This window comes from Silurus meridionalis, chromosome 21 (genome assembly GCF_014805685.1).
Source record: "Silurus meridionalis isolate SWU-2019-XX chromosome 21, ASM1480568v1, whole genome shotgun sequence".
Taxonomy (NCBI): Eukaryota; Metazoa; Chordata; class Actinopteri; order Siluriformes; family Siluridae; genus Silurus; species Silurus meridionalis.
The window spans coordinates 7,574,572-7,586,991 of NC_060904.1; the positions used below are offsets into that span (position 1 = coordinate 7,574,572).

The 12,420-nt window shown below is 34.7% G+C and overlaps 1 protein-coding gene across 1 annotated transcript in view; it reads left to right on the forward strand.

Moving 5' to 3' along the window:
* Positions 1–7,038: 7,038 nt before the first annotated feature.
* ek1 (eph-like kinase 1) overlaps positions 7,039–12,420 on the forward strand; it is a 76,735-nt gene continuing 71,353 nt past the window's right edge. Inside the window, exon 1 of the mRNA XM_046833529.1 lies at positions 7,039–7,177. Within this exon, the coding sequence (XP_046689485.1) occupies positions 7,084–7,177 (94 nt within the window). The 5' untranslated portion in view covers positions 7,039–7,083. The remainder of the gene's footprint in view (positions 7,178–12,420) is intronic.

Genomic DNA, 12,420 nt, shown 5'->3' on the forward strand with positions numbered 1-12,420 from the left:
CAACCACTGAGCTTCCATTTCCCTACCAGTACCACCTTGTACTTTATATTACATGAATGGGTTTTGGATTGACTGACTCTCTGGCTAGGTTAAACCATTTACTAAAGATGAATGAATTCAACTTGGAGGACTGGTGCAAAGCAGACAAATTCAATAGCGCCTGATTGTATCTCCAAGCATGACTTTAAAAGTATCTAGCCATAATTCAAAACCCATGCAATGCTCTTATACCCCCCACAATAAAAGTCAATGTATTAAGGTAAGGTAACATCAGTGTGTGCCTTAAGTCCCACAAGGGATGAAGAAGATAAGCAAGTAGCACATTAGAGTAATTACAGCTTCAACCAATCTGAAATACTCCATAACTTTTGAATTTGTTTTATTATCAGCATTGATCGTGTCCTTAAGGTCTTCCTCACTATCCCCAGTCCCTGTCCAATGCATTGACCCAGCTGTATGTAGAAGATTTGTGCAGAGTTTGCTTAGAGGATTTTGGTGTTTAAAAGTGAAGGGGTTAACTCAGGTCACTGAAACCCTGTGTATTAAGAGATCAGAGGGTCTATCTGTGTGTCAAAGATTAGACTGCAGTCTATGGGATAGAGATTTGATGTTTGACCCAAATCAGTGGTAACATTTGGAAGCAGGTGGTGTCAATAATGTTCGCTGCAGCTAAAGCACTTTCGCTTTGATCCCATGAGGGGTAGAAAGACTAGAATGGGTCAGAACAAATTTTGTTAATCCTTATGGATGTGGCCAGACACTGCAAAACCCCTAGAGAGACCTTTATAATGTCCATGACATCATAAACAGCAAGGATTTCCATTAAACAAATTTTGGTCTTCACTGTGTAGTCTTAAACTGCTGCTACACTGTGTAACACAATTATCGTATTTATAAGGATTCTGCATATTGACCTAGTTAAGTAAATGCTACAAAGGGAATTGCTTTATTGCTATTAAACAGAACCCCACTGTGTTTGTTTGCCAATAGCCAGGGTACACACATAATATCTGATCACTAGATATTGATTAAATTAGGCAGAGCAGCTGCTTAATAATGAGATTTCAAATAATTTTAAAGACCTAGCAGGGCAGGAATGCCACAGATTAATCTGCTTTGTTCCATTTCCACACTTCAGAACAGAGAAAATCAGTGATTTTTTTTTTTTTTTATCTATCCCCATGATAGCACCACATGATAGTCCCTGGGATTCTGCATTCTGAGAAACCTGTCTCTCTGTCTGATTTTGTGAGATTCTGAGCATTCAAAAAGAAATAATAATGTAGAAAAAAGTTTTTTGACAATTGTTCATGCATGGGGGTGTTGGTTTTCAAGCTGGCTTTGTATGTCTGAATATAGAAAATAGACTAGGCTATATAGAAATAAGATGTAAAGTCTTGGCGATGGGATGATACCCAGATTTCAGAAGGTGATAAAATAAAAAGGACATTTATTGGTGTTATTATTATTATTATTATTATTTAGAATTTTTTTTTACTTAAATTGTGAGATTTTAACTGGTTAATTCTGTCAAATATGTCCATTCATATATGGCATACATATATATATATATATATATATATATATATATATATATATATTTCCTTCTTGGATGAATAAATTGATCTATCTATCTATGTATTTATCTATGAATGTATGTATGTCTGTATGTCTGTATGTATGTATCTATCTATCTATCTATCTATCTATCTATCTATCTATCTATCTATCTATCTATCTATCTATCTATCTATCTATCTATCTATCTATCTATCTATCTATCTATCTATGAGTCGCCTTTTACATTACCACCTGCTATCAGATTGGAAAACATTATATTAGTTGTTTTCACTTTCCCAAGGGATCTACTTTACCTTAGGAAATACCATATATGATGTAAAGGCTTGGCGATGGGTTGATAGCCAGATTTTATAAGGTGTGGAAATAAAAAGGACATTTATTGCTTTTATATTTGATATATTTTCAACATGGAGTGTGCTACATATACCTAGGATCGCATACACTATAAAGATCATATTTCATATTATTTTATAATAAAATTGCTGGTATGAATTCATTACAAACCATTCCACAAAAAATTACCTAAGAAGGCAGGAATCACATTCTGATGTGGATATAAATACAAAAAAATCTTTGTGGAATATGCATAAGAATAACAAATCTTGTTCCAGGTTTAAAACTCTTTTCTCCTTTGACCTATGTATGACATATTCTTGCATAAAATCACCTTGACTTTGAAACACTTTTATAAATATTCTACGTTCAATGTCTACATGGCAATGAACTTGGCTAACCTTCTAACTAACCTTGTTTTTGAGCAGGTCAGAACTAAACCATCTGCAAGAGGTTGCTAAACACTGTGCCATTTTCCAGATCCATGGTGCTGCAGGACATCAGCACTGACCCTGGGGATCAGTGAGGAGAATTAGAGCTTGGCCTATCTGCCACAGTCCTAAAGCCTCAGGCCCCTCCCTTCCACTACTCCCGCATTGTGTGCCAAGCTCTTCCCACACTCCTGTTCACCTCTCGTGGGTAGGGCTTGGGATCCTGTCAATCCAGCAGAGTGTGGCCTCTGACAGCCTATGCTTTGCCACAAAGCACTTTGTTGTGGTTTTGTTTGGTTTTGTTCTGCTTCTTACAGGCGTCTGGTGCACTGGAACAAAAATAGGAAGAGGGGGGGTGTTCTGACATGTCTGCTCACAGGATGAAAGTTAAAGCTCTATTTTCCTAAAGTCATCAGGACACTTTGAACATGAACTAAGCTTCTGTTTTAACTTGGTTATTAACAAAGCATAATGGCATGGGAGTTGCTAAGTTACATACTTAGCATCTATTGCTAAGTATGAATGTATGGTTGGTAGTGTGAACACAGGCACATTTTAAATCTTACATTTTTTAAAGTTTTATGACAATAACATGACTGACAAATAAAATTATTATTGCTCAAATATGTGTCATATGCAGGTCATATGATTAAATAGATCATACGCCATTGGTTACTACATGCTTATTGCTTCATTTTTCATTTCATTTAAATAGTTTTTTTTCCATTAAGCTGTAAATAGACAAAAAACGCATAATACCTGATTATTGTGATACATTTACGACCGATTTACAAGCAATGGTTTCAAATAATCACATTTTGGCAATCTATGCAGCTGAATTTAATGGATTTCACCTCTGCTGTTTTTGGCCTGAGTGCTTTCTCCGTTCTTTCACCATAGCTGCAGCTACTGTATGTGATGGGCAGATATGATCATTGGTGCAGGACCTAGCCCTAGGAACTTGTTCACTTGTCTTATTAGGCTCAAACATGAACACTGAGCGGTGGGGAGGCTTTTGGTTTGAAGGTTGCCATGTATTTGTCAGCCGTGTTCAAACTGTCATAGACTAGATGTGGGGGCAATGGAGCAACCTGCTTCTTTGGTCAGTGCAAACTATATAGCAGATACCCATAAATGCTTTGCTGTCACAGTGCTAATTAATAAGGTGAATTAATTGCATAGAAATGTTACCAAGGAATATGTTAGACAGGTGATGTGTTGTGTGTTAAACATATAATGAGGCTCAGTGGAGTATATATTTGAATATGGGTTAAAGAGGTCATTTAAAATGTGAAAGGTGGTTGAGGCATGCAGGGGAGAATAAAAGAGTAGGACGTTTACACCTAATGTAGATTTAATGTGAATATAACACACACATACACATGGAGTGAAAGCAATGTGTGATTCTTTGTTTAAGTGAAGAGCACGCTCCTTATCCAGCATGGAAATGCAGCATTTTATGGTTCATTAATTCTTATTGTAATCACTCACACTCTCTCCATCTGCCCTGTCTGTCATTTAGAGAGAAAGACAGAGAGCCTGAGAGAGGGCACAGACTGAGTAAACAAGGGAAATGGAAGAAAGACTATGAGAAAGAGAGATTCATTTTTTTTTCAGCTGCGTAGTGTGCAGGGTGCCCTGAGCTTTCATAAATACAATGCTCCCATAGCATAGACCCTTTGGCAACTCATCACATCAAGGGCATCAAGCAAACAAAATCATATTTCTGCTCACAGCATTTATGAGTTGCTAACCGAGCATGCAGATTTGGGAAAAAAACATCATTGTGTGCCTTTGTTTATCTCCTCTCAACTTTATTTTTAAAGAACTGTTTGAAATTTAGTTAGCAATAAATTAAATATATAAAAGCAGCTGCTATGTGAACTAGTGAATCTCAGGTATATGTTGCACATTCTATTGATTTCCAATTAAACCTACTTAAACTTTAAAGTGATCTGAAATTCTCTTTTTTTTTATTGTGCATATTTGCTATAGATTTTTTGGTATTTACCGAACAATTCTGTCAAATATATGTATTTATTAGGGTTATGTATTGATAATATAGTGATAATATTCATCCCCTCTAGGTTGAATAAAGTGATCTGTCTATTTATCGAAAAAACCTGGATTCACTTGTTACGTTACCACCTGCTATCATTTTGGAAAACGTTCCTTTCAATTAGGATTTACCTTACATTAGAAAATAGCAGACAACAAGCAAGCTGATTAGCTAATTAACACATACCCACTTAACACCTGTTCACTTGATAATTCATACAATATTCTGCACATAGCTATATTTTAGATAATTTGACAATATGATGCACACCTCGCCTTCATATACTCATCCCATTCAGGGTGAACTACCATCAGACAATCCATGGTTTCCAGAACTCCAGTTACTTACTGAAGACAAAATATTCTATTTAAGCCTCCTAGCAAACATTCAACACATAACAAAACCAATCTCAGACACGCTTTTTTTTTTTCACAATCTGAGCATACGGTGTTGTTGTACATACAATGTAGTTAGTTGCTTGTTAAAATTAAATGTTTGGATAAATAGTAGGGTTTATGTTTATTATTGTTCTTATATATTACTTTTTTAGCAGATTTGACAGACTACTTTAATTAAATAGTCAAGTCCAAAAATACATTGGGTTAAAATAATATCAACTTTTCCAATGTGTTTTGTCAGTGGGAAACACGTATAAAATCCTCTATTTCGCCAATAAATAACAAGAATATACATTGCACACAGTTACAAATTGAGATCAATATTTGTATAATCTTTGTATAATATTTTTTCAATAATTTGTATAATTTGTTCAGTTTTGGTCCATTAAATGTAGTGAATGGAATTCCTTAATTATAAAAAAATATAATAATAATAATAATAATAATAATAATAATAATAATAATAATAATAATAGTAATAATAATAATCATTATTATTATATTATTATTATTATTATTATTATTGTTATTATTAGATAATTATTAGTCTATTCCATTTATTATGATCTATTATTAGATTAAATATATTTGTTTATTTATTTATTTTACAAAGGTTGTTAAGCCTCTCAACTTTTAACTTTTAACCTTTAACAATTAATTTGGCCAGTGTTTTCATTTTGTTTGTTTAGTAATGGATTTTTACCTAGATACATACAGAAAGAAATATTTAGTCCCAGGCATTTAAAGAAAGAGCTCCAGTGCATCCACCAACAATCTAAAACAAAAACAGAATAACTAAATAGAGAGACATGACAAGGGTAGGTAGAGATGATAAGAGGAAAAGATCTAAGTGATTTTGAAAGAGGTTTCATTATTGTTGCAGATGACAGTAGTACAGTCAGTCACAACAGCTCACCCGGATGGTGTTTCAAAACGAATAGCAAATTTTTGTTTACTCTTTACTAAAACTCTCTTTTTTTTCATTTAAATTTGTCACCTGTCTGTATCTCGAACTGCACACCAGAGTATACTATCACTCCATTAATCTTTATTAATAAATTATAATAAAATGTAATTAACAAAATTAATAATTGATATTTAAGCTCAGATTTTACCACATATCACTGTGATTGTCATTAACCTTTATGATTTTTTAATGGAAGTTGAAAGCATGATTTTTAAATGGCTGACTCCTCTTGGATGGCTGATTCTAATTATATACTGGCTATAAAACTGACCCTGTATCCGCAATGGCATTTTTCATTTCCTACAATTGTAAAAGTGCATTATGGGTTCTCTTAATATCTGCATTGTTTGTAGTAAGAATATAATTGCCACAAGCTAATTGTGTCCATTTTGTAAGCATCATTCAAAGATCAAAACTGAGTCTAATATTAGGTACAATAATATTAATTAAATAATTGGTAGTGGCATGATGGTAAAGTGGGTAGATTTGCCAGTTCACAGGTTTCCACTGGATTCTCTGGTTTCCTCCCACTTCACATAAACACGCCTAGGTTGATTAACTACGTTGGATGTAAATGGGTGTGCGAATGGTACTTGTGATGACGTGGTATCTCATTCAGGCTGTATTCCTGCCCGAATAAGCTATCAATTATCTCAACGTTCTCCTGTAGACAATGGCCTTCAATTGATGTCTGTGGCATGCAAAGAAATCCAATGACTTAAGTATCATGTGACCAGGAAATTGATTTCAAAATGGGGTCGTTCTATATCAGCTAATAGCCATGTGATGTTTAATAGTTTAACATATATGATTCTGTCGCTTGTATATACTGTGGAAAATGATTGGGAAGGAAATGGTTAGGTTGGTTTAATTGTTTTTGTTATACACTGAATGCATTTGGGTTTGAGATTAGAATACAAATATGAGATGATACTTTGAATTTTAGCTTTCATTTCTTTATATTTGCATTTAGATGTGTTGAATGCATGTTAAGAAATGCACATGGCTTATTTGCTATATTCAAATAACCAGTCACCTCATGCTTCAGTAGTTTCTTACACCTGAATTATTTACTTGAAATGATTATTTTAATGGTAGGTTATACATTTATGAGCAGAAACAAAAATACAAGCAACCAATTCTTATTTTATAGTTTATTCCCAGTGTATTTTAAGCATTTACACAAGCCCCGCCCAATTCCGTTTGATTGACAGGGCGCGCTCCTGACGGATCCTCCTTCCAGCCCGCGCTCTGTCTCTCCCTCCGGTTCATACAAACCAAGTTTGCGCACCGGGATGCGGGAGCAGCCTGATCATGGCTCTCTACTGGATTTACTCATCCTTTTTTCTTTTTGTTCTTCACACTTTGCTAGACTGTGAAGCCTTGAGAAACTATCCGGATAATGAAGGTAAGCGAACGGACAGTTATTATAGTTTTTCCACGTTTTTTTTTTTATTATAATGATTATGATTATTATTACGGGTGTATGAGCGCAGTGTCCGATAACGGAAATTCAGTTCATTTTCCACGGCTCTTTCACAATGCAATGAAGGAATAAACCAGGATTTAGGCAATGCAACTCTGCAGGATATACAGAACACAGTGAAGAAACAAATAATAATAGTTTGGTGGTTATGGCAGTGATATTTTGTATTTGAATACATTCCTGACTTGTTATACAGTCTGGCTTTTCTGCTGAACAACAGACGAAATCCATATAAACAGACTTCCATATATAAACCAAGACTTTAGTATCTTATCAGGGATTTTTGTCCATTATACTTCTAAAAAACTACATGCACTTGTTTCAAATCATTGTCGTATTTAATCATTATTCTACAGAATTCTTAAATATGACTGGTGAAAATATATTGATTAGTTTTTATGACAGTATCTCTGTACAGTATGTATTGTAAACCCTAAACTGTGCATTCTATACAGGTTCATATTGAATGTCGTTTTTCCTTCTCATTATTCATAACATATAATTCCTATAGACTTGTAATGCAAATGATCTACAATAATCTAAAGCTTATAATAAAGGAACTAATAGTATATTCTTTTTATTGTAAGGAGACATGTATTTAAGTAGTTTTTGGGAGTCAGCACTTTTTAACATTATTAAGTTTTCTAACAAGACAGAGGACTTTGTGATTTGCAAATTCTCTGAAAGTACTGTACATGACAAGCTGCATTAAAGCCTTGTGAACCTTGAAAGAGAAAAGAGACAGAAAGAGGCCTGTGAGGGAACGAGTGCTAATAGGTGTTATGTGATTAGAGGACCTAACCTGTCTTGCAGACATTATGCAACTGTTAAAAGTGCGATAAGTAAAAACTTGGGAAATTTCTGCAGTATTATAGAAATACAACAGTTTGAGACAAGCTGCTATAGTCACCTTTCAGTGTTGTTATTTATAGTGTATCTGGTATATAACCACTTATAAATGTGCTAAGTTACACCAGTTTTTCCTTGCTTCTTTAAATCAATAAATAGCACAAATATTGTTTTCCTGAATACAGGAGAGTTCATAATAGATCTATATGAACTTTTGAAGACTAAAGGATGTGAATATGAAGAATTAAGGGTGTGAAATTACCTTTTATGTCAGATTTGAGGGACTGTAAATGTTCATTAAAGCTCTTTAGCCAGGTTTTGTAATAAATTTGGTATAATATGTCATAAGTCTATTAGAAATCTCACCATTATCTGTGCAGCTTGCAGTGCTTCTAATAAACAGCAGGTGGTATCCTAGAGGCCTTGTATTTTTTATGGGTGCGTGTGTGTACTTACTGGAGAAAGTTTGTCAAATATATTTCTTCTAGAGTATTTTTAATTTTATTGTTAATATTGTTTTTTCTGTTTGATTACTATTGTAAATCTAGACCAAAGTTTACACTTTTAGCTTTTATCGTTGTCGAGAGACACGTGCATGTTCCATTTGTTCATATTCAACAAACTAGGTAATTTAACTGTATGAATGTTTACTTTGACCAAACAAATATATAAATGTACAGAGGTTGTGCTTAATTTACATTGAAAAATCCTCCCATAGCTTGAATAACAGATTTACACACTTGGCATCTGGACAGTTCGATTCTACAAACATTTGGATAAAATACTTTGCCATGCCTCTTGTAAAATTGCCAACGGTGTTTTTTGCTAGTTGGATATTTCTTTCTGACTTTGCGGTCCAGTTCATCCCAGAACAGTTCTATAGGATTTAGACATGGTGTCTGGGCAAGCCATTGACTCTAAATAGTGCTTAGAGAGCCTGACATATGGTTCGGGTCATTGTATTATTGTATGTTTATTAGCCGCAGTCCAGACAGAATTGCATGGTATTAAAGTATGGAATGGTAGATTTGTTGGTTCAGCATTCCTTTCACCTGGAATGAATCTCTACCCTTTCCTGCTTCAGAACAACCCTTAACCATTAAGCTTTCACCTTAATGTTTGACTGTGGCTGTGGGTCAGCCTGGTCAAATATTCTCTCTTGATATTCATGACTCATCACAGGAAACATGGTCAACAAGCAATACCCCAATTTTAGCTTATAATGTTTGAACTTTAATAATATAAATTTGAAGAAACGGGGCAAGTACAGGCAGAACATTCAGTGGAAGATCTCAAAAAAGTGTCTGCATCTTAAAGGTCAATTCCTCATGGAACAGAAAGCGATCCAGTCAAGACTTGCTTAACGTCTGGCAGAGTCATCCGGCACCTCACTTCATGCTTCGGGGACAAGAAGAAGAAGAAACAAAATATATAGAGCACAATAAGTGTAGGGAAAAACATTTTTCTGGAGGAAGACAACTGCAATTTATTGTAATACTCTAAAAAAACACATGACTATGTGCAAAAAAAGAGAGACATATAGTCTGTAAAAGCAAATAAAAAGTTGCTATTAAGTTTAATTGATTTAGCATTATTTTCATAGACTAGAACCTTCTGTAGAATACTGTATATACCTCTATGAAAAGATCTCAACAACAACAAAAAATTTCTTTCTAATTGGTTTTAATCTTGGCATAATTTAAATTGCCTATACTAGATAATACATTGAGGGGACTGAGACATGTAGACTGGTAGATATGTTTAAATGACTCAATTTGTGCTTGGAGGAATTGCCCCTCTATCTTCATAAGACCTTTAGGTTCTCCGTCTTCGGCTGCTCACTCTCATTAATTCTCTTTTTGTAAGCATTTCTACTGTGTATGGAGAGGCCTACTTCGCTGCCATTGTTCTCACTACTTGGCACTGTGACAGAGAAATTAGCATGAGAAATAGGCGTCTTTTATGTTCTGTTTAGAGGCCATGGTGAAGGAAGCCCTGGGTTTCATTCTTTCTCTCTCACTCTTGATCTATTATTTTCAGGTTTGAGATTATAGGAAGCATAAACCAGTTGCTTTTGTTTAAGGGTGGTAATGAAGTTGCTTAATTGGCTCAATCCTTGGTCTTAGTTCTAACACTTAGTTTTTCACAGACAATCATTTTCTCAACCAAGGAGATCAGAAATATAAGGTTCGGTCAAGCATTACTTAAACATGTGCTTTAGGTTTCCATTTTTAGTCGATTTCTAAATACAACTTTGTTAAAGTTCAATAACGGAACTGTAATAACGATAGTGTGTACAGGATACATTCAGGTTTGCTGTGTATGCTTGTGTATATGTTTCCATCTGTGTAGGTGTGTTGTTGCTTTGTGTTTTAGTCTGGTTTTGGAGATAGTGAGGTTGGACGTGTTAGTGCTAAACACTGTACATCTTTCTGTGCAGAGAATGCAGGTTTGATTAAGTTTAAACATTTGTGGCACTACATGATATTTTCTTACAGATAGCTGAATTAATCATTTATTCATTTAATTTGTAATTCATGTATTTTTTAACGTTTTCCGTCTAACCAATTGAATCTACAGATCCATGTTGAATGATAGGATACATCGTAATGCTACACCAATGAAATGTTTCTCTTCATAAGCTAACAGATGCCTTCTGCAATGTATAGTGTATCTCCACTTTTGGATGAAGTTTGCCCATGAAATTAGTGTGAGCATCTGCAGTCGTAAGAAAAGATGAATATAAAGTGTGGAAAGAGCTTGTATTGCTTCAGAAGCACAAGCATCAGCTCTCCAAGCTGATTTTATCAAAAGCCACCATCCTCTACTAAAGAATGAGCTCCCATTGCCTCTGGTTCCTCCAACTGCTCTAAACTCCACACTGTAAGCCTTATCTCTGCCAGCCCTATCCAAATTATAAGCAAATAAATAACCTTGTTCAGCAAGACATGGTTCAGAGACCCTTGGTATTCGATCGAAATCTCTGTTGCAGGATTGCGCATGGATATTCAAATACCTGGCCTGGTTAACATTCGAGGTGGCAGTATTTAAACGCTGAAATCACTATTTAGGCATTCGTTAGGCTGAGGGACCACATAAAGTCAGTTGGAGTCTTGAATATTTTGATACAGAGGCAGAACTGTCATGATGGGCAATAGTAGAAGCATCTGTTAGGACAAAAATTTCTGTTGCCTTAGCTCTGTGGCAGGTAAAACTTTTAACAAGGTTTAACATTTACACCAGAGTGGCTACTGCTATCGAGCACCATGCTGAAATAATGAGTTGACATTTAGCAAAGCTTTCGCAATAGAGAAAAGTTTACGCAGTGAAAAAGTGATAGTTGATTACCACATTAAAGTTGGATTTTTTCACATTCATTTCTTCATGATGAACAGAATATCCTTAATTTTGTGGATAATAAACCATTAAAAATAAGCTGAATCAGAGCTGTCTCTCTGGTTCTCACTGTTTAATTAGTGTCCACTGTCCATTAGTGCATTGTGTGGCTTTATCCTGCTCCAAAACCTCTTTATGCATTGCGTTAATGGCCATTGGTAATGGTATATAAATAAATCCTCCCTTAGGTGAAGCCCTTAGTTCATTGACTAAACTCATAAAACATATGTCCACTGCAACCATCATGTACTGATTGAACGTGAATGAATTCAACACAATAAAGTGGACCATGTACCATGAAGAACTGGATTTCCCAAAACAAAGGTTTTGCAGAATTAAGCTTAAAGTGAACGCTCATCTACTCAGAGCTAGTGAAACCTGGATAGGCTTTAGTTTCAGGACTCAAATGTCTCGGTGAATTCATGTTTGGTTTGATGATTTTTCATTACAACAGGTAGGGAATTGAAATTCCTCTACAATCCTAATCCTCTGAAAACTATAAAGCCCATTTCACGTGTCTTCACATATTAAACTTGAAGACATCTGTTTTGCTATACAATCAATTGCCATATATTTAGTTACTCTCAGTTGATCAGGCCCACCACAGATACAGGTACAGCGTGTAATGATTAATTCAAATAATTTTTTTTTTAAAGAAATGTTCTAGCATAATTTTTTTCTAGTTTTCATGAAGTTTTCTGAAGAATAATGTACATGGTCACATATTCATATCCATTTTAAATAGCCTGTAAAATGTATAAAGAGCAAAAGAAAAGCACAGCCTTTATAACTTGATAAACACACTCCCCACTACACTGCATGAAGACAAAAAAATTATAAAATATAAAGATAAACAGGCAGTACTTCACTGAAAACTTGTAACAAAGAAAGGTAGAGATATTATGTATTAATTAAGTGGG